We start from the raw sequence: 24442 nt of genomic DNA, 5'->3' as shown, positions 1-24442 counted from the left end.
GTAATAACTATTATTCCTTTTAATAAAATCATAGTTTTAAGTGTATGAATTATTAAATAATGAGTAAAATATTTGTATAAGTCACAGTTAGCTGGTTTAAATTATGAGTTTTTTTTTAAACTCATGTTAAAATTTATATCATTATTTTTTTTACTTGTAAGTTGTGACATTTTCACTCTGTATTATGTGGAATATAAAGAACTGGTTCCTCCAGGAAACTGACAAAGTTAGGTGTCTTTAATAGTCTGAAAGAGAACGCATAAAACAGTTCATTGTGTGGAACATTTGTTTTTTAATTAAAATCATTAAATGGCAATTCTTTATTAGTTGATCTGTTTAGCATCCTGATTTAGCAAAAAATGAAATGATGAGAAGCCATCAGCATTAAAAGTAACAGAAGTACAAGTTTAAAATATATAACTAATGTCAACTGTATTTTGACTTGAATAATTTAAGTAATTTAACTTTTAGATGAAATTCTAACATATTTGGATGACATGTTGGCAAGGTTAGGTAGAGTACCAAAATATTGTATTAAAATAAGATTAGCAGCATTGATTTAACAAGGCTGAGAACTGTAACTGTAAGTGATGCTTGATTTAATATTTCAAATCATGTGGTAAGATGGACAACAATGTAAAGATATAAAACTCTGGTACTGAAAATATTAAAATGAAAAATACAAGCAAAAAATATAGCATATTTTAGGCAAAACAAACCTATTTATATTTTTCAATATAATAGTTATGAAAATGAGACTGAGAATAGATAATATACATGTTAGAAAAGGAACAATGGTGTTCACTGTGTATTCATTTGACGTCAAAATGACACAACAGACTCAGCAGACAGAAAATAATATTTAAACAACAAAACGTGTGTACAGCACAAGCAAGTTTCATTTTATGAATGGTAAATGCATCTACAATGCGCAACCGGGAGGTGGCAGCATCGTGTCGTAACTGTTGATGTTTTTGTTTTGTTCTTTTTTTCATCACTTGAGCTACGTGTACGTGGACTCGCGTGCGCGTGAGATTGGGGTTTAGCTACAGTCCAGTGTTTAGCGAAGAGGTAACAGCCGCTAACAAGATGCACAGTTATCGCCATGTTCATTATGGAAGTAACTGACAGCTAATGTATGCCTGTCCGGTTAGAAAAGCCACAGACGTTGCTCGTCATAGACACTAGCAGCAGAAATGGCGGGGATTATTAAAAAGCAGATTCTGAAACATTTGTCAAGGTAAGTGTTTGGTTTTCTGTTAGCCAGTTAGCCCATCTGGGCGATGAATGATTGAATCGTCATTGCCGTTGTGCTTATAAAACACCGAACGTAACCAGCTAGGCTGGTTACTTTTTTAGCTCACAATACCCATTTAATAAACAGCAGCATTAAAAAAAAACAGTGGCACGACTTAACGGGGTCACGCAGCAGACGCCTCAACCTGCAGGAGAGCAGCACTTTCCCACACATATCTATTTATTCTCGTCAGCTTTATGTTGCCATGTTTTATGTATCGACCTTTAATTTCTTAACCTAAAAATGTCAAAAATAATTGGTTTTATCATCTCAGCTGCTTGTGATAAATCGACCTATATGTAGTACATGCCAGTTACACTGGGGAGTAATTTCCTAGGAATAATCTGCTTCAGAAAAATTATTCATGCAACTCTACAGATAGTTTCTAGTTAGGTGGTCTGCTAAAATTAGTTCAGATTCATACCATAGAAACGTGTCAGAGCACTGACTTACATCAGCTTGTATTTTGTGATTTCTGGTCCAAATAAGATTAAATCTGATGAGAAGTATTAGCCATCAACATTTTCTTTAGTTTGTACTCCAATGCAATGTTTCCCCAACCATGGTCCTCCATTACTCACCCTACTGCACGTTATAGATGTGTTCATGCTGTCACATGCAGGCACAACTGGTTTCAGAGTTGGTGTGGCTCTTCATCCAGGGTGTTTTTGTATTGGGAGCAGCACCAGTGCTCAGGAAAACAAAGATGTCAGTTGCACCCCATATTAGTTACCTGTTGTGTAGTGGCATGAGTATTCAGTAGGGAGTTTTGAATTCTGCATTATGTACAATTGATAGAATTATTTTCTACTCTACTATGTCGGGGTCTAATTTTTCCATCATGTTGTATTTTTGTGGCATATTTTATGCCTGATTGTTGTAAAAAAAAAAGTGCCATAAATACATGGTTTATTTCTAAAAAGAATGATTACTCTCAAGATTAAGTGAAAAATGGCATTTAGAAATATGAAAGATGTATCAGACCCAAACATTCCAAGTTCATAAGAATGAGAAGTCCAACAGCTTGTCTTTAAACCCTGCTGAAGCGCGCTAATCACCTGCCAATTAAAATCAGATGTGAGTAAAGAAGGGAACAACCAAATCATGCAGGTTAGTTTAACTCATGAACAAGGGTTTTAAAATTAATCTCTTCTGAGTTTTTGCGTTCAGGAGCAGATTTTTTCTCCACCTGACTTTCAGGAGAAAAAAAGTGTTACCATGGTGTGATAGTGTTCCCCTTTTAGCTCTAGTTTTTGCATATTTTACCAGCCGGTGGTAATTAATCAATTTGTCATGGTTCTTTCACATGTAAAAGGCCACAGCAGATGGAGGACAGAGGCTTTTGTATTTAACTTTTATTCTGCTCCAGCTTTTTGTTTCAGTCAGTGTTCAATTTAAGCAGGTTATTCTGTGAAAGATAAAGAACATATATAGCAGAAGGAAGAAAAGCAAATATATTTATATTGTCAAACAAAGTTTGTTTGTTTTTTATTTGTTTTTCATATTTACCTAGTTCTGTTTTTTTTCTTCTTTTTTTTATGAGCTGTATTGGTCTTAGTTTAATTCAATCGTTGCTCTTTTTTGGCAAAGTATATACAAAGACTCCTTTCTCCCTTTTGACTTCCTGAACGTTTCCAGCCATTAATCCTTTGTAATCTCATCTAGCAGAAGGCATTACTTAGTCAATAAATAATAGCTTCATTATGACCTGTGATCTAATCTGAGTTAAAAAAAAAAAAAAAAGCTTACTACCAAACTGCTAATCCAAGTGCTTATGATGTAAAAAAAAACTACATTGTTATGTCAGTTCATGTCATCATTTAAGGCTTGTGAAAAATCAACATCCCTTGGAATGTTCCATGGGAACTAAACAGAGTTTGTATGCAATTAATAATAGTTTGTTTTTTTTACTGTTCCACACAAAAGGACAATTTAAGCAAGATAAAATGATCTTGCATTGAAGTCTGTACCAAGAGCTATGTTTCAGTCAAGAAAAATGCCAAAACACGAGTCTTGCCATTTAAATATTCAGAATTTAAAGTTGAAACCATAGCTTTCCTGTATTTCCTGTCTGTTAGCTTTATTTTAGGAATTTTACAGATATTTGAGATAGCTTTGTTTAGTCATGTATTTTACAATGCCTTAAAGTATTCATAGCACGTCTCTACATTTGTTTGTGTTTTACTCTAAAACTTAAATGTATTGTCTTTGGTTTTTATGTGACAAAATCAGTCAGTCTTCAAACGCAGGTAATCAGCATGTTTTAGGAATGTCCCTTTTATGACAAATTGACAACTTTTTGAGGAGGTATTTCAGCTATTTGAATCAGCAGTGTTTGACCAGGTACATATAAAAACTGAGAACTGGAGTTAGAGACCCCTGTGATACACTAACACAAAATACAAAAATAAAATCTGAAAAGTGTTTTGTGGAGACATACTGTATTCTTCCCCCCCTAAGTCAGCGTTTACCACAAACCACATTTTGCTGCAATAAGACCTGCAAGTCCTTGGGGAATGTCTATCAGCTTTGCGAACATAGTGACTGAAAGGTTTGCTGACTTTTCTGATTTTGCATCTGATATGGAATTTTCACATTGTTCTCTTGCTGAATAGTTTGGCAACATCCTTCCTATATAGGCCAAAATGTTGTCTTACATGTTTTTGTTTCCACCAAGGTTCACCAAGAACCTGTCCCCGGACAAGATCAACCTGAGCACACTGAAGGGGGAGGGACACTTGTCCAACCTGGAGCTAGATGAAGAGGTTCTTCAGAACATGCTGGACCTGCCGACCTGGTTGGCCGTCACACGGGTCTACTGCAATAAGGCCGCCATTAGGGTACGTCCTTATTGACTCATCCAGCCTGGTTGTGAAGCTTATCTAACATGGTGGTCAGATTCCTTTTTTTTTAAAAAAAGTGCATCACTTTGTTACTGTGCCACAGTTCAGTTTCAAAGCAAAAACAACAATTCTCTTCACTAATAATGCAGATCCTTTTCTTTTTTTACTCTATGCACTTGATGAAATGAGTAGTGGCAGATTCATAAAGATTAAAACTACTAGCGACTCTGCTTTGAATGTTCTGGCCCCAGATATTTGGACTGGTTGCTGATAATGGACAGGCCAGTTGTGATTCACAGGCACACTAAAGGCTAGAGGCTACTGTGATTCTGAGATATAGTGGCTGGTGTTCGCATAGCTGACAGGCCGACTGCTTTATGTTTCAAAAACCATTTCAGTAATCCTGCATGTCAAGATTCTATACTCCTAAAGTTGAGCAAAGATTTATCCTTAATGTTGGACACAAACAATTATCTCTGTAGAGTTTTGTTTTACTTTAACCTTTTAGTTTTAGAGTTGTTTACTGATGCCATATTTATTTACTATATTTAAAAAGCAAAAAATTGAAATGGACTACTGCAGTTTTGATTGTTATTTTCTCTGCTGTTGACATTATGCTTTAGAATGTAGCACCTTAGCTGTGGAATACTCTTACAAGATAAATGTGTTCCTTAGTATTATTTAAAATAATTTTAATTATCTGGTTGGGGGGGAAATTATTTTTGTTAAAGCCTGGAATATATAATAAACCCTTTTCAAGATATACATTTAGGTAAATGCGGTGCATAAATATTATGAGCTCAGGACAGGCTTATAATTTCAAATGAATGATTTAAAATTGCATTTTTTTGTGTGTTCTACTTAGAGATTCTCTTTTGTGAGATTTTTATTACATGTTTAATCTGTTAATTTCTAATGCATGTTCTGCAGATTTCTTGATAATTTTCATAGTTTCAAATTCAAAAGAAATTGAAAACATTACATTTCTCCTTCAATGCATAACCGTAAAAGTTTATAGCCTTCATTAGATTTGGGATAAACTCAAAACAAAGTGAGGTTATACTGTTTGTTGGGTTTATAGACAGAAATGGTGATAATTTAAAGTTTTGATGCATTTAATGAACAGTTTAAACAAAAATCTATATATGACCTTTTGATAATCCGTCTGAACCAATCAAAGTAAAGTTTCTATCATTCACCTAGTGGTCCATCATACTAAGTGTAGTACTAGTTACTCAGATCAGAGCAGGATAGGAGAGTAAAAATGTTTTACGCTTCAGATTTTCTGTGGTAAATTTGGACTGTTCTGTACCTCTCTGCTCACTAAGCCTTTGTGTCCAGTTGTGCACATCACTGTGTGACGTCTTCTTGAGTGACACACTATTGTCTTTTCAGATACAATGGACAAAGTTGAAAACAAGTCCCATCTGCCTGGTAAGGATGATGATGAAATCCTTATTTGGAGTGAAGCTGCCTTTTATTTTTTCTTACGTTAAAATATAACTTAACTCTGTTATGACTGTAGCATTTGTTTCTGCACTTTACTGCTGCAAATTTCATCATTGTGACGTCATTAAAAATGTTAGATTACTTCTGGACTAGCACAAATTGTGTGCTGTCTCAATGTTTTGTGTAGTTCTTGGACAAAGTTGAGGTTGAGATGAGGACATGTGAGGAGCCCCGTCCACCTAACGGCCCTTCTCCTATTGCCATAACAGCAGGACAGAGGTAAGCCGTCTAAAATCCTGAGCTGAAGTGTCTCAAATTGAGAACTATTTTACCTGTCATGTATGCATTTTCAGCGAGTACGGCTTTGCGGAGAAAGTGGTAGAGGGCATGTCTGTCCGGATCAACTCCATTACCATCAAGGTTCAGGCTCGTGCCTTCCACGCCTCCTTTGAGCTGTGGCAGCTGCAGGGCAACAGCCTCAACCCCAAGTGGCAGCGCAGTGACCTTCGCTACACCCGCATCACTGACCCCAAGAGAGGAGAGGTAGATTGCTATGCTGCAGGCCTTCCTCTTTCTGCTCTCTACACTGACGGCCATACCACAGCCAACTAAATTTCTGTCACTGAAGCCACATGTTCTTATTAAATCTGCAGTAAATCATTTAACCAGGTCACATGATTTTGTTAGCTGCCGGATGAACAGTGAACCCTTGTAAATCACTGTATGTGTCCCTTCTTTCCTACTGTAGGGTTCTTATAGGCCCATTTTGATAAACAAAAAAACTGTGATGTTTGAATACTTAAAATATATTAATCTGTTGTTTTTGTTTTTGGATTGATGAAGAGTTTAGCAATAGCTGAGAAAACTAAGAATCTCTTTTCATTGTTTGCATGTTTTCACAAATTGCAAACTGTTTCAAAAAATCTGTCATTACTTACTCTTTATATTTTGCTTTTCATCATTGTCTCAATTTAAGGTGGTCCTACTGCTAAAAGTAGCTCTGTTTATTGTATTTGTTGCCACAAATGCAATAAAGATTTCCAGAATCTGAAATGATGTTCTAAAGAATCCTTGTTTGATAAAACAATCTGCTGACTAGTTCACATATTTTAGACTTCGAATTAGACATGATCGACTGCAACAAAGTAAATTTAATATAGCACCAAACTGAAGGCTAATGAAGATCAGGTTAATTATGCCAGTTTTAGCATAATTAACCTGCTGCTGTGGTCAGCAATACGGATTACTGACAGTGTTTATATTGTATACAATGCAGCTGCAAACAAGCAATCAAAAACTTGTTTGGCAAGTGAGAGATGTGTTTATAACATCCTGTAGGCTGTACCACTCTGGGCAGTGAGTCATTTATTGCCCATTTTGTGATCTTTTGCTGTCCTGATCATAACGTGAAATTTGATTGAATTATTTTTTTCAGGTGTTGACATTTAAAGAAATTAACTGGCAAACACTGCGAATTGAGGCAGACGCCATTGAGAGTGACGACCAGGACCTCGGCAGCACTCCATTACGTCTCATCACCAACCAGGGACGCATTCGCATTGCTCTAAAACGCAGAGTAGGGCTGGATTTTTAATGCACATGCACTTGCTTGTCACACGTGGAAGGATTTGAGATAAATACCCATTGCTTTGTCATAAGTCTTTGACTTCATATTTATTTCTAGATAAAGGACTGTAACGTGCTGGCGTCCAAGCTGCTTTTTATTCTGGATGACCTGTTGTGGGTACTGACAGACTCTCAGCTCAAAGCCATCATTCATTATGCCAAATCTCTGAGTGAGGCCATGGAGAAGTCAGCCCAGCAGAGGAAGAGCATGACTGCTGAATCCTTACAGGTTTACCTGTTTTTTTATTTTTATTCTATTTTTTTTGTGTATTTTTACAATTTGGTCAGTATGACAGAAAACACCTACTGTAAGGACAGTACAGTAAGAACCTATCAGACTTTAGATAAATATTTTTTGAGTCATTTAAACCTAGGCATTGCCCAATTCTGACTCCTTATTCAATTCCTCAAAATCTGGTGACATTATTATCAGAGTATGTCATTGTAGATCAAAAGGAAGTCAAGAATTATTAAAGATGCATGTTCTCCAGGAATGATATTTATTTATTTGCACAATTTGATTTATTCTGACAAATCCTGAATTTTTTTTGTGTTGTTTTTAGACAGCTCCTCCCTCGCCTGTGATCCACAGCCTTTGGACTGAACACCCGCCTTCCTCCACCGGCACCCCCAACACCATCAGTCAGTACTTTGAGCTTTATGATGTCAAGGAGTCGTCCTACCACACCTTCATATCACGCTTGGACTTACACATATGCAATGACAGTTCTTCAGTGGATGAAGGTTAGAAGGCAGTACATTTGCATATACTATTCATGTCGCTTTATTTCTCTGGAAAATGCAGGTTGTGTTTAATGTCATTACTAAAGATATTACACTTCGTTAATTATTTGGTGGGTAATTTATGTCAAGCTTGTTTTTAACAACTCTTATGTGATGCCACACAGATGAGCCTCCCCCGCCGGGCCTGCAGGGTGCAATGCAGCTAACCTTTCGAAAGCTGGGCTTTGACTACTATCCCATTCACAGACCTGGTGAGAGGAATGACTGGTTCTTTTTCTGACTGCGTTTTAACTGCTGCCTCCCCCCTGAGGCTGTGTGATGCCCTCTGTGTAACCACAAGACTAGTTACACAAGACTGGCTGCTGGGAGCTTCACTGTTCATGCAGACTAATGGCGTCGGAAAGTGTGCCCAGTGTTATAATCCTCAGTGGAATATTTGATGCAATAAACAGTAGAGCTGCCCTCCAATCTTATTAGGTTGAGTTAAACAAAGTTCTAATTGCTACAGTTAAAGCCAAAAGCATTTGCTCTTTCATTTTTAAATGTTTTAGATGGACAAAAAAAATACCCACATTGTGACAATTGTACATTCCCAAAAGTAACAAAGAGATATGCATTAGATATTTCCAGTATTCACAAAATTACAAACTAATGCCAGGTAAAGAAAAACAGAGTTAGAAAACAAGTACGTATAAAGTATTTGTATCTCTTGAAACGTTCACTAAGAAAAATCTATGGCATGCAAACTCAGTGTTGTTGGTCGTAACATGACAAAAAAAATTTTTTTTTAATAAAAGATAAACTTTACATCCTTTTTGTTTCAAAAGTGAAGGTCACTTGCTGCAAGTCAGCTAGTGTCATGACTGTTTATATCAACAGTTTGCACCATTTCCAGTCTAAAACCTATTCCATAATGTTTGATCTGAGGAGAGTTTCAAGACCGTTCGAAGCTTACCATTCTACAAAAAGAAAGTTCCTTTGTCCCATGAAAACATGTAAAACAACTTAAACAGTGTTAGGGAAACTTCCAAAACACAGCTCTACCATAAACTCTGATCTCCTGGATAAATGGATAAATGTTTATATTTAAGACTGTAAGTAGAAAAAGAATGATCGTGCTTGACTTGTCTGTAGAAATTAAAAACCATCTGGTACACCTTGCACTAACTGACTTCAAAATAAGTCTACAAAAATGATTCTTAAGTCAAATCAGAGACCCTCTCTCTGATCGCTGGAAGACAGTGTGAACTGGAAACATTAACGATAAAGCTTAGGGAGGCCTGGCGACCTGTTCAGGGTGTAGCGCTCCTCCACCGAGTGACTGCTGGAGACAGGCACCAGTCATCTCCCAAATCCATCCATCCTTTACCCCCTCGTAACCCTTGGTATTTATCTAAGCTCCATAGGATATTTGTGTCCAAGCAGGCACAACTGTCTGTTTGAGTTTCGAATGATGGCTGAATCACAGCTGCTCCTGGCTGTTGATTTTTTGCTCAGCTGACGGGTGCCGACACTGGGAACGCTACAGCGGAGCCATGGAGGCGCAGGCTCAGTGGGCGGGAAAACTGCTGCAGGAGTACCATAGAAGAGCCGAGGCCTGTGGTTTTCCAGGGCCGTACTCTGAGGGGCCGGCCAAAGATTCTCCTGCAAAGACTGCCAAGGGTAAAACCTCAAAATGATTCCAAATATATTTTCTTTTTATATGTAATAAATGCAAAAAAATTTGAGGAATGGACGAGTGGCAAAAGGTTTTTCAGAAAATGTGTCTTTCAGGACATATTTTTGGTAGGGTTTGACTATTTTACATCATTTCATCAAATGATCTGATTTAATTTCCTCATTTCAACTGAAGTTGGTATTATAACAGCTTTTAAGCTAATTTCAACTCATCCATATCCCCAAATACGTCTCTCCTTCTCATCTGCAAACCTTAGATGGACAGACTAGCCCCAAGACGAACCCGTCTGACAAAGAGCAGGCAGCCAGCAGGAACTCAATAACCGCTTCTTTAAATTCAATCCTGAAGAGGTTGCGATCTAGCTGCGTGGTGATCAGGATGGATGATGTGGACATTCACCAGGCAAGTTTTTATCTCAAACTGACTCCATGTACACTGCATGCAGACATTTAATGGAGTCAGAAATCTCTGTAGATGGAGTAAAACAGTTCAACACACGCTGATGTTCATACCAGCTTCATAAAATGACTGAATCAATGCTAGAGTAACATTTGTGCTTCAACATTGTTTTCTCTTCAAATGACTGAGATGAGTTAAAAAGTTGCTTCTTTTTTTTTTTCAAGGGAAAAAAGTTGTACTAATCATTGCCTTTCCAGTCTGTTTCCTACCAGCGGTGTGCTCATCACTTGCAGAATATAAGCTTTGCTCAATCAGCAGCTTTCAAGGCTTTTTAACTGACAGTGTGCACACAGAGAGCAAAACTCCCTATAGAGCAGTCTTACTGGTGAACTTTGCAATTCAATGGAAAATTAGTGAAAACACTCAGGGGAGCTTAAAGGACAGCATGGCAATTGTTTTCATTTCCTAACGGCATCACTAGAAAGTGACTCTGAAAAATACCCTCATTTGGTTGCCGAGGCACCTGTAAATGACAAAACCCCTGACCACCACGATAAATGACGCAGTCTGCCCGCTTCTGCATTTTCAGCCGTGACTCCATCACTAATGAGAATGTCAAAGGTAATTTTAGTTGCAAGAAAGTTTTGGTTCCCCATCTGATAAAAGCAAGCAATACCCGGGGGGAACGCCTGGTTCCCACCTTTTTTTTAGTTTCTAAAAGGAACTCTTTGATCTTTACTCTGTTTTCTGTTTTTATTCGCCAATTGAATGATTTCTCATTTCTGCTCTCTGATCTATGAGCAAATAAATTTCAGGTTTAACAATATGTCAGTTAACGACTTAATCGTCGTTCACTTAGGTGTCTACAAGGGGCCGTCACAACAAGAAGACTCATTCTTTAATATCTTGCAACCGGAAAGCTCAGCGTCTGCCAGATAACGTCCCAGCAGTTCATCTGCAGTTCACAGAGTATTACTTCCCTGACAACTCCAATTTACCAGGTACCTGCATGGCCCCTTTTCACTTTACATTGATATTTTACTGCATTTACTGATTAAAATGATTGTTTAACTGATTTCAGTAAAATTTGGTGAAAATTATTTGTGTTCTTTTGTTATTTGATTTGCATTTTGATAAACCTTTTGATTTGTAATCTCAATAGTTTTTTTTATCATCAGGTAAGTTCTGACCCTATCATTATAAGGTTTCTGAAGATCATTAAAAAGCTTAGTCTCATTTTAGGCCTCAGTAGACTTCAATACAATTATATTGCTATTAAATTACATATTCTCAACAACTCATTAAAAAAAAAAGATGAAAACTTGTTTTTGAAGACTCAACCACAAACACTGAAGAAGTTGCAGTTTTTGTCAAGTGCAGGTTGTGTTGCACATGTGATAATAATCGGCTTTGATATGTGTATCCACTGATTAAGAAGTAAACTTGGGAAAAAATCGAAAAACAAAACATCCATTCGTAGTTTTATTTCAAAACCTCAGGGGAGAATGTGTCCTGGTCTGGTGAAACTGAATGAAATTTTTGCCACAATTCCAAAATTTAGCAACTCCATGGTGGTGGTGAAACATAGTGGTCAGGGCATCATGATCTGGTTTTGCTTTCATCTGATGGAACAAGGGTTTTAGTCACAGTGAGTGAAATTGTAGCTTATCGCAGCTATTTTTAAAGAATGTTTTGTTTTTGTCACTATGTATGTTTTTTAAAAAATTGTATTGGAGGTGGGAAAAGTCATAAAAACCTGGCGTTTTAATAGAGATGTGTAAACCTTTGCCAGCCAGTATGTTCTTACTTTCTCTCTTACCAGAATGTTCATAATTTTTATTTTTCTCCCAGTCCCCACTTCAAATCTGTATGTCCAGTTGAACAGCCTGCAGCTGTGTGTGGATGCAGCCAGCTTGCTGTGGATCAATCTGTTCTCCAGGGGTCTTCTGCAGACCCTGGACCAGGTCAAAGCATTCTACCATTTGCAAGACAGTAAAAAGGCTGACGAGCATGTAGACATCCGCGTGGACGCAGCTCACCTCAAGGTAGACACTTAACATTTTCAGGATTTGTACGGATGCTCTCGTTGAACGTGCTTGATATTCAAACAGCGTAGTTTTGTAATAAAGTTCAATCCAACGTTTGATTTGTAAAGTGTTATTTACAGTTGAAACCACATATTTAAAAAGACACATACACATTTTTTTTCTCACTGTCTGGAGTTAAATCAGACCAAACCTTCCTTGTTTTAGGTTAATTAGAATTGCCAAAATTATATCTATTTGCTAAATGCCAGAAAACTTTGCAGGAACATTTTTCAAAACATAGCTTTCTGTTATATTTCAGTTTATCTTTTCCCTGGTGTAGGATGTAGAATTTAGTACAATACTAATAACATTAAAAAATAATATCATAAAATGGTGAATTGAAACTGCCTTCTTTGGTTCATTTGTATTGTTTTTTCTCCAAAGTGTGGTGCTGGAAATGTTTGAAAACTTACCTTAAAAATGCTTGAATTTTTCTGTGAAAAATAGTGAACAATCCCTTTATTTTTCTGCTTTCTATAGGGTTCAGTCTGTATAAGTATTTAAAGCTGTGAATGTTTTTTGTCTTTTCATAGCTGATTATACCTCTGGATTCCTCAATACTGGACCATCCCGAACGCCCACAGTCACTCTCTGTTATTGTCCCCCAAATGGTTTTCAGCAACACTCACAACTGCCCTCATGGCTCCACCGCTGACCTCAGCAGCATGTGTGAAAAATTTACCAGCTGCCCTTTCTTCCAGTCGACGCCACCTTGTCCTTACCCCAGAGAACCGAGTGTCTTCCACCCCGTTCCTTCCACTTTCCTTCGGCACGCTCAAGAAACCGAGCCGCAGCCTCTGGACAGGAAGCAGCTGCGATCCCAGGATATCTGGTCTCTCAGTTTGTCCCGCGTTACGCTTGGTTTCGATGGAGCTCGGCGATTCCCCAAAGGCAAAACTCAACCGTTTGTTGAGCCGTTCGCCATGTCGGTGTGGATGTGCCAGCCGTCTGCCTTTAAGAGTGATTCGTGGTCTTCCCCCTCCGGTCCTCAGCAGGATGACGCCTCCTTTGCTTCTATCCACTTCCTGGCACACACCATCACCCCACTAAAGGTGTGGCTCAATCACTACCAGTACGTTGCCCTGCTGAGGATGAAGGATGCCATGGTTCGACTGGGGGCAGAGCTGAGCCGGGATCTGCAAGGTAATAAACAAACTGCCGGCCGGAAATCCAAACCACCTACGGTTTGTCTTGCTCTTCTGGTGGACGCAGTGGAAGTGGGTCTGCTGTTGCCCCCTGCCACCGCTGCCCCAGAGGAAGAGCTTCCCCAGACTCCGGAAACAGACAGCCCCAGCATGACAGACTCCGACATTTCTCCGACTCATCACTCTGACAACGACATCCTGGAGGACAGTGGTTTGGAAAACGGCGTCTCCTCCGTCAACACGGCCGCGGCCGATCAGGAGGACCAAGATGGCATGGTGGAGCAGGCTTACGAGGCCGTAGAGGAGGAGCAGGAGGAGGTGAAGGAGAACGGACTGGGAACGGAGGAGGAGACGCCCGGTCTCTCACCTCCTCTCTCACTCGGACCCTCCCCAGTGATTTCTCGCGAATCATCCACCTTCAGCCTGGAGGGGGAGCTGACGAGTGCAATCAGCGTCACCAAGGATGCCACTAAAGACGCCATCAGTGCCTCACTGGATCTAACCAAAGGGGCTTTCTCCATAACGAAAGATGCCTTCAGCATGCTGAGCCGAGGCTCAGGCATGAGTAAACTGTTCAGTGCTCAGCCCAGGTGAGTCCTCAGTTTATGTTATTGAAACCCACAGCATCTTCCTCGAGTATTTATACCCCTTGAATATTTCACATGGATAGTCATAACCGCTAACTTTAATGTATTTTATTTGAAATGTTTTTGTTAGAAATTTTGCAATAAATATGAAGCCAAAGGAATGTTCAAGGCTTTCAAATAATTTTTTTCACAAATCAAATTCTTGGAAGTATATTGTGCATTTTGTCTTCAGATTTGCCAGCTGTGCAAACCCTTGTGGTCTCTAAGGGTTTATCTGTGTTTATCTGTATGTGCAGGGAAATGTTGGCCCATTCCTCTTTTAAAATATCTTAAGTTCAGTCAGATTTGATGGAGAGCTTCTGTGAATCTGCATTTTTGGATTCTCAGTTGGATTTTGGTCTGCAGATTGATTGGCCTGTACTGATGCATGAATAAATTTATCTGAATTATTCAATTGTAGCTCTAGCTCTGCGTTGTCATTGTTCACCTACCTGACACGATAACAAATTTTGCTGGGTGATAAATTGTCCCAGTAATTATTTTAATAAACATTAATATTGTTGTTTTGAAAACAATATTTCAAGTAAAATATTGGTAATGGCATAATAATGCAAGTTCACCCTCTCAAAGACCAATAAACATTGTAAACAATACTTAACACTGGAACAGGAACATATTTTAAATATCCAAAAGATACAACAAACAAAACGGTAAATAAAATGGAAATAAAAAAAACACATCACTGAAAGCACAAATAAAATGGATTATGTCTCTGTAAACAAAATTGTTCTTCAAAAGATATTTAGCATTGGAATGGAAATTTTTGATCTCAGTTTAATTTAACATGCGTGTGTTCTCAGGGAACTGAATCCGCGTTCAGAAGAGTCCTCCCCTAATCTGCATCACCAATCCTTGAAGCATTCGCACTCCCAGCAGTCCTTTGATAGTGCCATCTTGGACGGCAGCCTCCCTGATGAAAACCTGTCTATCGATAGTGATTTCAGTGACAATTTTGTTGTTCTCATGGACTCGGGTATCTAATACTGCCAAGTTTCCTGATCATTTTACCTGAGTGATACACAGGACGTCTAGTTTACGATTGCATTATGTTTCCAGAATCAGGTGTGGAGTCTTTGCGTCTGAACAACACACCTGCAGGCAGCCGTGGAAGCCCCGCCCCAGGGACAGAGGGGGGATCGTCAGCTGATCTCAGCAGTTCTCTCTCTCAAAGCACTGATGACGTCTCTCAGGATTTGGTGAGTTACTGTCACCACTTAGAAACATATTGATTGTTCCAGAAAGAACTCGTGGCTAACATATAACTTGCCACTTGAGCTGTGTGTGTGTATACTCGGTCTTCCTTCACTCACATATGAACTGGTGATATTAAGGCCTTCCACAAGGTTGATTTAATGCTTTTGGCAATATAGTGCGTCTGAGCTTTTCTACAAAATTTTGACTTTGTGAAAAATCCTCAAAAGGAAATCCAGTTTGTTTGTCCAGTTTGTAAGAACTGCTGAAGTTGTGGTATTATCTTTGCATACTGGAAAAACGAACCGTTCAAATAAATCATTTTTGCAAAATTACAACATTTATGACATCAATGCTCAGGCTGAGTTGTTATGTGAAGTTTTCACAGGCACTGTACTTCAAAATTCTGAAAAAAGAATAAGCAAATCTAAATGTTTAAGCGTATAATATGACTTCTAATGAGGTGAATTATAGTCCTCAGTGTTGCTTCTGATCTTGAGTGGGACAGCGTGTACCATGGAGGTACAGGGAGAAGACCAAATAGTTGCTGTTCAAGCACAGAATTTAACCCCAGTGCAGCTGGGAAACGTCCGACAATCAGACATCCTGGCTGGTCTCGTACAAGGTAACCTGAATTAAAATGATGCATAAAATTTGTCATTTAAATGTTAAAGACTTTCATTAAAATTTTCTTTTAAGTTGCCTCCTAATATCCTTTATTTTTGAACACGGAAACAAAAACCCAGTGAAAAGATCAACCTTATTCTTTTTTTATGCGTTTTATTATTATTATTATTATTATTATTATTATTATTATTTCTCTGTTTGCTAATATTCTAATTTGAATAGTTTGTGAGTCTTCCAAGATTAATTGATATGTGTGTCACAACACTTAATATCAGGCCACATTTGGATTTAAATTATGCTATGAGTGTTAAAGATAACTGATAAGACATTTGGATTTTCTTCTATTTTAGCATTTTTATTCTAGTCAAAAAAAAAGTTCATGATCTCATGCAGCGTTATGGTGAATAGGATGCAGTTAACCTTGAATAAACTAGAATGTTGCTCATGTTTTCTTGTATAAACAGGCTACAGATAAATTATCCTCATCTTTGTTTGTGCAGCTGCAGGTGAACCGCCTCAGATGCAGGACAGGCAGGGTTGCAGAAACTCTCCGGCGCTCTTGTTGCGGGCGGAAATGGGCCCATCTGCAGCTCTGCGTTCTGCTCTGGATGAGTCACTGGGTTTTCTGGATGTGAGACTTCAGGACTGCCAGGCAGAGTTTTTAGCCTCAACAGTAACCAACATCGGCCCTTTCCTTGAAGATGAGTTCAGTGTAGATGGTCAGCCAATAAGATTACACTTGTCCAACGTCACTGTAATTTTAAAGGTAAGTCAATGATCCTAATCTACAAATTTTTATTCCTCAAAAGAAACATCACAACTTTTTGTATCCAGCGTTAGTATATAGGTTAATGGTTTAAGATATGTTTTCTTTAGGACGATGGTCCCAGAATCTACCCCACTGCTCCCCAACCTGTCCCTGCCAAATTCATTATAGATCAGCTGCTGCTCCAGCGAAGCGATGATGGGATTATGAGAATCAAAGGTGGAGAAAACAGCAGAGGTTTATTAAATAATAATCTGAAAAGCACAAAGAACACAATATGCATCTGCAGTCACACCTTCACAGAAAGATGAATAGAAAACTCATTATCTTTTTCTAATTTCAGCTGAGGGTGCAAACACTAAACCCTTAGCAGGTGTTCCTGCTGCCGGGTTTGACACTTTTAATGGTGCCAACTCGGTCCAACAGCAAAGTAAGGTAAGGAGGAAAAAATCATTTTTAATGGTTTACTAGAGAAAAATTGGAGAAAAAAGCTCTTATTGATTTTATCTCAATAAAATAGAAGTAGCTTTACATTTCTGTATTTAGGTGATGCTACTTACAAACTGATTTGGATTATGTTTACACGCTCTGTAAAATTGACTGAAATTCTGTTGAAGAAGCTGTTTCCTATAGAAGAGCTGATTATTAAAAGATAGATTTCTCATCCCTTGCAGAAATATTCACCAAAACATTGAGCACATGGCCACTGTTTGATCTGTCATTTTGTTTTACTGGTGTTAGACAAGCCTATCAGCCAGCCTATGACACAGGTTTATCCTATTTTATAGTGATGCAAATTAAAATAAAATCAATGCTTCAAAGGGAATTCTGTATTAAATTAAAATATGTGGGCATTTCACAGGGCGTAACGACTTTTAGATTTTTTCCACACAATGGAAAAATGTTCAAATACATTCAAACTTTTCTTCTACTTCTACTCTGTCTTTTTTTACATTTGAAAAAGTTTGTGTGCTCATGTGGAAGTCATTAATGGTTTTATTATCACACCTGTTACATTTAAATCCACATACTGTCCAACTTTGTGTCAAAATACCAGCTATTATTTAACTAGCATAATGTTGCTTTTGCAGAGTCGAACACTGGAGAGCCAACTCTGGGACACTCAGGCTGCCCTCACACAGGCCCTGACTGAAAGAGAGCGCCTCCTACAGGAAGTAAGAAAGTACGACCCCACCTTTACGTTTTAATCCTCTTTAGACGCTGATCTCTAACCTCTGGGGCTGCTGAAGAACGGCGACTGGATGTCTCAGACTTGATGCTGAGAATAGAGCAGAGCTCAATTAAATCATCTCTAAAGATAAATCCAGGAAAACGGGCGGTGGATCCAAACCGTGGCTTCATATCACCTCCAACTGGCTCACACAGTCTGGGAGATTACAAACAAACCCCCTGTAGCTGTTACTAGAAAGCCAGAGCCTGTTGAGTTAATTTTTAGGTACACAATGGTTCTTTTTTATTTCTGGCAGTTTAGATATTCATTCCTGATACGCTTAATAGATTTACTCTGGTTTTTATCTCAAACAAATCAGGGTGATGGGAAGTCAATGTGTGGTTTTAGTGTAAAACAAAGCATGCAACATGATCAAGCTTTAAATTTTTCCACTTATTATTGTGCATTATGGAATTGTTGCACAGACACTGCCAGACAGCTGCTAGTCCATCAGTCCCTTCTTTTACACTGCATGCTCAATTAGCAGTGCTAATTCAATAGAAAAAAAATGTAGCACATTTTTTTATTGACAGTTTTAGTGCTGGATTTGTGTCGTTAACTTTTGTTTGGTGTAAAATAGCACAAAAAAAAATCATGTTTTATTTTATTTTGAAGTGTCAATTTAAACAGTTTTGTGAAAGGTAGGTGAAAAAAATGCACTTTATTTATAACAGCAAGCTTCCACTTCTTTCATGGAAAGCTTAAAGCATCTCAGTTTCCACCTTTTTTTCAGAGTATCACCAGTGGGTAGAGTACACACTCATATCAAGCTCTCTTTCTTTTCACGGAGCAGGTTGGATTATTCCCTAGTGTTATTTTATTTTATTTGAAGTATTTCTTTTATACTGTGATGACTAATGTCCTCTGAGGGTGAAGATCTACTGAAGACAGCATGCCTTACAGTCTGTCCCTTCCTCACATTTGGAGAAAACTGTTCAGAGTTTAATCATCTGTTCTGGAGAGGTTTGTGATTGTGTCTCCTTAACATAACTTTGTAGCTTGCCAAGAAACAACTGACAAACCATGTGCTACGTTGGTGGACTTAGATGTCTTTGTGTTATTTTACTTGACTATATTTATTTGTCATTTTTCAGTGTTTTTTTATTTCTTATTTTAGAACAATATTTTAAAAAGTGGTACTGATGGCTTGAAAGATTAAATAACTGGAATAGTCGCTCTTTTGATCTGGATTTGTTGCCAATATTATGTCCTGCAGAAAATCTTGTTCAGAAATGAATCTGAAAGTGGATAGATTTAGGAAAAAGAAGCCAACATTTGTTGTTTTGTTGAATCAGGGACTTTGTTTAAGTAAAAGTCCTATTTTTTATCTTTTGGCTCCAATTTGTAGCTGTGTAAAGGTACCTGGGAGACCTCTGGTGGCAGAAACGTGTCACTCTAGTTTCTGTTTAAAGTATTTTAGCCAAATTACACTGGAAGTTGCACCTCTCCACACAGTAGAATATTATTTAAAACTTTATTTCAGCAATCCACTTTAGAAAGTGAAAAGAATATCTAAAAAGAGAGAAGACCAAAACACTCCAAAATGTCATAATAGACAGCTGCTCTGACTTTGGGTTTAATAAAAACCCAAAGTAAGACTGACAAAATTGAACTTTAAGCAGCTTGGATTTCAAATTAAATGAAAAAAAGCATTTTCATCTGAAAAAATGGCCTTGGATCAGTCGTACGATATTATTTCTGTATCATCAAAATCAACAGAAACATACTCTTGATATATCTATGCGACTTTCAGTTTTTGAACTGAGTTACTGAAATAAAGGAACTTTTCAATGATATTTTAAGATTCAGCTGTACAGCAGACAGATCTGCTTCTCTAAAGACCACTGTTGTCCATCTAAACAATAGGAAGACACTAATTTTACATGAAACCTGTCGAAGAAAGGAAATGCTACATATTTTTCAGTGTACATTTTTTGAGATGGCTATGTATCAGAAATTTGTATTCTACACTCAGCTGCATGCAGACTCCAGAATAATCCTCAATATATTGGTGTACTAAAGCAGATATTCTGCCCATTTACCTCAATACATGTGATCTTTTTATTACCGTTTGCCGTTTTAGTTTCTGCATGGCCTTAATGGACAAATATGTTCTATGCTGGATGCAACATGTAGCTTTGAAGTTTCCTGTAGTTCCTCTGTGAAACCTTAGTATTAAGTAGCATCTCTGTTTTAATGAAAAACTGGAGCTTTTAAGTCAAATTCCCACTAAAACTGTTACACTAGACTTCCTTTGCAGTCCACAGCAGGCCAGTGGTTTTTATGACAATGTAACTCACTCACTGTGCCATGCAAAGAGAAGCAGAAAAGTAGAGTTACAGGCGTTTTCTCAACCCAGGATGCATGTGCTGAAGTGATTTTTTTGGGTTTTTTTGTGTGAAATTTATGCCTTGTGAATTACTTGCACTGGTGAAGTCAATTCACAGGAACTCACACTCCTTTTGATGTGAGTCACTTCAAAAAGAATGCATATGAGTCATTGTGGAAATGTTTAAAGTGGTGCAGAAAAACTGGACAGTATGGTTTTTGTCATTTGTGTACAAGTATAATGGCTTTATGGTACTCATCACTCCATTAAGACTAATGTAAAACTGGTTCTGTGAACCAATGAGAGAATGAGACTAAATAAATTACTAAAAACATTTTTGATGTGAATTTGTCTTTTCTCGCAGTACCTGCTGCTCTCATGTACAGGTGTGTTTCAATTCAGCTTTATAAAAGGCAGTTTGTTTTGTTGCAACCAAAATAAAACCATAAGCAAAAACATGGAGGACAATTAACACTGTACATCATCCTGAACTCACAATCCTCACGGTGAAACATGGGGATGGCAGTATCATGCTATGGGCACACTTGCACCAAGCCCTCATCTAAAAATGTAAAGACAGGAGGACTGGAGTTTGATACTCTCGGTTTCGATTAAAGCATATTCTTGTTTAAGAATGGCCTAGTCAAAGTCCATGCTTCAAATGTATGCACACATCCAACTTTGTTAAAAAAATTATTTTATTTTCATTTGACAATTACCTCCTAAGTGTTGATCACAAATTAATAAAATTAGAAATATAACTCAATTTCAGTTTGCGCTTGTAACATGACAATGCGAAAAAGTTAAAGGGCTGCAAATAGATTTGCCGGCAGCTGAACTTACCACCCACATATTAACCAAAGAGTAGTAAAAAGAAAAAGATATAAAACTTATATTTACATGTTTCAACGAGTATTTAACTTAATACATAGAGCCTTCCAGCAATGTACATTTACAGATACCGAGCTCCATCAATAATTGTGAGCAGCCTCTGGATGAGTCAGAGATTTTCCCACAGCGGTTTTAAATATCACCAACGTCCTCGTTCATCCCGCAGCTGGAGTGGCTCAGTGAAACAAGATGTGCTTGTATTTGGAGTTGGGAATCTGATCTCGACTCTTCAGCCTCCTAACTGCTTCCCTCAGGTGTTTAGGCTGAAGTGGTGGCGTGTCTCCCCATTTCTCGCAAACATCCAGAGCTGGAAAAGAAAAATAATATTGATATCTACATAGTCTATTTAAAAAAAAACAAAAAAAAACTAGTGTGTGCTTTAGGATTGTTTGGTAAACCATCCTCTCACCTTCCTCAACAATCTCCCCGACAAAAACCTTGGCGATACCAGACATGGCAATAACCACATTCTGGGAAACTGATGACCCGGTTATAGACTGGATTAGCTAAAATATGGAAATCATAAAGCAGCCATAAGAAAGTCCGGTTTGTAGTTTTGAAATAAAAGTGTCAGTTTTAATAACCAGCTCACCCTCTTAATGGCAGCCTTTGGGAAGGCGGAACGTCTGTACATCTCATAGCGATTGAGCTGCTCTTCAGAAAACGATGACACCAAAACCCTAAATAATGCAGGAAAGAGGGCAAAGATGGATCAAAAAGGACACTTTCGGTGAAGTTTGTAAAGAGAGAAGTGATCTTCTGTGACAGCCTTACTGCATCTTTTGTATTTCATCCTCGTCGACCTTGTGGCGCTTCTCTTTTTTCTTTTCTGGCTCCACCTTGAGTCGCTTAGAGGAAGGCTGACCGGAGGTTCCCTCTTCCTCATCGTCTGCTGCTGCCGCCGTTTCAGTTTCCTTCAGAGTATACAATATTACAAAGGTATTAAATAATATTTTCTGTATATTGTAATCCAAATTTCTGCACTTTACTTTTAAAACCAATTTCCACTGCAATGCAGGCACTTGACTCTTATTTATGGTTAACTCAAAAATATTCAAAACAGAACAAATTTTGTAGTTTTGTGTTGTCATGAAGTCGATTTCTCCAAAGTCATCTATGTGAACTTCTATAACCTTTGGGTTTAATCTCCAGTGATATTTGTAACAACTTCCTTTTTTATAAAGTTAACTCGGTCAGATCATTTATTTGACCCTATCCATATGACTGCTCGGCTGTCCTCAACCAGTCTGAGCCTGTCTCACTTAACATGTTTACAGAAGTGAACACATCATATGAAACCCTCAGTTTCCCCTCCTGATGAGGAGCCCTGCATGTCTTTTTAAAGAAGTTTCAGACCATCAGGTTTTCATCATCATATACGGTAGATGCTTTTACTAAACATGCAGTAGTGAATCCACTTACAGAAAAAATACATATTGACCCCCCTGTTCTGTAGGAACATCAAACCAATATCGAACATGTTGATATTGTGTGGTGAGTCGTTCAATTTTGCATAAGTACATCATCATGACACTTTTCTTAATCCAGTCTAGATTTTATGGTTGGTACATTTCTATCAAATAATTACTGGGGGAGTATTTGTTCTTTTTTTGTTTCATGTATCAACCAATCACAGTCAAAATTAGAGCTTGTTGATCTACTTCAAGAAGTAAAAGCCAACAGGTCATATTTTATTTTTTAAAAGTGTCATTGTATAATATGTGATTTTATTTTTTTGGCAATGTTTGGTTCATACTCCTCACCATTTGGTGGCAGTAATGCTCCATTAAGTTGTTTGCCAACCACGATTAACCAATAAGTAGAAGAAGAACCAATCAGAATCCTTGGAAGACAGCGACACCATAGCGACTGAGTCCACCACATCTCAATGTCTGTAGTCTCCTCCGCAGTTGACCAAATCACTCTTAAAGTAGGACTCTTTGGCAAGAATTTTTCAGATAAGAGGAGTGCTATGTTAGAGAACTGAGAAATTAATCCTGACACTAAAAATAGCTTCTTATCATTTTAGGAAAATTCTTAGAATTTCTTGGATTCTAAGATTTGTCTCAGAATTTTGCCTCAATAATTTCAAAGTTATTCACAAAGCACCTTAGGCTGTAGGTGTACAAGCAGACAGTCAGTAAGTTGTTGACATCTCAATGGCCACATTAATATCACCACACGCATGGCGAGAAAATGTGACAAAACATAAACAACGAACATGTACTTTGGTACATTTGAACATGTTAAAGCTGTGTGACTATTTTGCTTAGTTTCATCACCGACACCTTTTAAACCAATCAAGATTCAAGTATCAGTTAATTTTTACTTAATTAGTTAGTGGGAGCATTTAGTCACAGATGGGGTCACACCTAGCAACGGGGTCAACCACAGCTCCTCACTAACACAGAATTTCTCTCATCTCTTTGCTCAGAGTCGCTTTCAGCAGCTAGCTAAATCACTCTTATGCTAGGATTTCTTAGTAGAAAATTTTAGGATAAGCAAGGAGCTTTCGGACAGAACTCTGAGAACCTTTGAGAATACAGCCCCTTCCATTTTGATGCAAGAAATCTCCTTTGTTCATACCATCCCGTATCTTTTCAAAAATATGTTTCCTGAGGATAAAACTTGAGATTTGTTTTAAAACAATTATTGGCACTAAATGTGGTAGGCGTAAATCTCATACGATTCTCAGATAGAAGTGGCAGATATATATTTATCTGTTTTTATATTTGCCTCTTTTATGTGGGATTCGACCTAAACCTCTCAATTTATCTCCGCACCTTTCCTGTCTAATTAAAATCACTTTGGTTCATCACTATGTAAAGTATGCTTTACTGCTACTTGACTTGTTGACGTTTTAGAAACTTTATTTAAAAGCGAATTAACTTACAGTCTTCAAATCTTTGAGATGATCCTGCGTAGACGGCTCTTTGCTGTCATCTGCAGAGGTCTCTGCAGAAGTCTCCGGAACAGGTTCATGTTCTGTCTTCGGATTCTCCTCTTTGATAAAGCCCTCTTTTTTAAATGAACCTTCTGTTTTTATCCGAGCAGGGTCCGCCATAACTCCTCAGATTCTTCCAACCCAGCTGCTCTTTACCGTCTAACAGTCTACACTGATACAGAGGAGGTAAAGGTTCAGGAAAACTGAACCGGTAGCTTGTTGTATTTAAGGTAAAAACGCTCAAACAGAACTTGATCTGGGAAACATTTGCTTAAAAGCTAGTAAATGAGCTAACCGTTAGCTGTCGAACACACGGTGTCGTTAGATAGCTGATGCTAACACTTGACTAAAGAAAAACGCTGCTTTGATGCAAAAAAAACACAATTTGTTAAATCAGTTGTGAAATAACGACCGCATTAAAAGTAAAAACTGTAGCAAGATTGTACAAGTTCTCAGCTGCCTCCTGCTAATGCTCTTCCTCTTAGCTTTATTTTCAGTGAAATAGTGTTTAAGAACTACGCACTGGGTGCATTACCGCCACCACGCGG

The 24442-nt window shown here is 38.0% G+C and overlaps 2 protein-coding genes across 3 annotated transcripts; one reads left to right on the top strand and one right to left on the bottom strand.

Moving 5' to 3' along the window:
• The first annotated feature begins 1020 nt into the window (after positions 1-1020).
• Positions 1021-20393, top strand: uhrf1bp1 (UHRF1 binding protein 1). 2 transcript variants are annotated; one of them, XM_014469769.2, is made up of 21 exons: positions 1021-1240; positions 3975-4137; positions 5536-5574; positions 5777-5868; positions 5943-6132; positions 7025-7165; positions 7274-7444; positions 7779-7959; positions 8124-8210; positions 9457-9621; positions 9894-10039; positions 10896-11037; positions 11888-12081; positions 12657-13858; positions 14716-14888; positions 14972-15111; positions 15581-15731; positions 16234-16499; positions 16610-16718; positions 16843-16934; positions 17591-20393. In XM_014469769.2, exons 1-21 carry the CDS (start codon positions 1197-1199, stop codon positions 17705-17707), a joined length of 4005 nt encoding a protein of 1334 aa, XP_014325255.1. In that variant the 5' UTR covers positions 1021-1196; the 3' UTR covers positions 17708-20393. The 2 variants fall into 2 exon arrangements, with proteins under 2 accessions (XP_014325255.1, XP_023189085.1); XM_023333317.1 differs by having other exon boundaries at positions 16610-16736.
• On the bottom strand, positions 18835-24390 carry taf11 (TATA-box binding protein associated factor 11). The gene is made up of 5 exons (XM_005801735.3): positions 23844-24390; positions 21725-21864; positions 21543-21630; positions 21360-21456; positions 18835-21257 (listed from the first exon to the last, which is right to left on the bottom strand). The coding sequence occupies exons 1-5, from the start codon at positions 24012-24014 to the stop codon at positions 21127-21129; spliced, it is 627 nt and encodes a 208-aa protein (XP_005801792.1). The 5' UTR covers positions 24015-24390; the 3' UTR covers positions 18835-21126.
• Between the last annotated feature and the right edge of the window lie 52 nt (positions 24391-24442).

This window comes from Xiphophorus maculatus, chromosome 1 (genome assembly GCF_002775205.1).
Source record: "Xiphophorus maculatus strain JP 163 A chromosome 1, X_maculatus-5.0-male, whole genome shotgun sequence".
Classification (NCBI taxonomy): Eukaryota; Metazoa; Chordata; class Actinopteri; order Cyprinodontiformes; family Poeciliidae; genus Xiphophorus; species Xiphophorus maculatus.
The sequence above is the reverse complement of the archived record's forward strand: the minus strand, read 5'-3'. Positions and strand labels throughout refer to the sequence as shown.

What these genes read in the sequence shown, in the direction of transcription:
- uhrf1bp1 (XM_023333317.1), top strand. Translation starts at nt 1,197, where the DNA reads ATGGCGGGGATTATTAAAAAGCAGATTCTGAAACATTTGTCAAG. An exon ending in CTGACCCCAAGAGAGGAGAG is followed by an intron (nt 6,133 to 7,024) that starts GTAGATTGCTAT and finishes TATTTTTTTCAG; the next exon opens with GTGTTGACATTTAAAGAAAT. An exon ending in ATGATGTGGACATTCACCAG is followed by an intron (nt 10,040 to 10,895) that starts GCAAGTTTTTAT and finishes TCGTTCACTTAG; the next exon opens with GTGTCTACAAGGGGCCGTCA.
- taf11 (XM_005801735.3), bottom strand. Translation starts at nt 24,014, where the DNA reads ATGGCGGACCCTGCTCGGATAAAAACAGAAGGTTCATTTAAAAAAGAG. An exon ending in GATGAAATACAAAAGATGCA is followed by an intron (nt 21,631 to 21,724) that starts GTAAGGCTGTCA and finishes TGCATTATTTAG; the next exon opens with GGTTTTGGTGTCATCGTTTT. An exon ending in CAAAGGCTGCCATTAAGAGG is followed by an intron (nt 21,457 to 21,542) that starts GTGAGCTGGTTA and finishes TCCATATTTTAG; the next exon opens with CTAATCCAGTCTATAACCGG.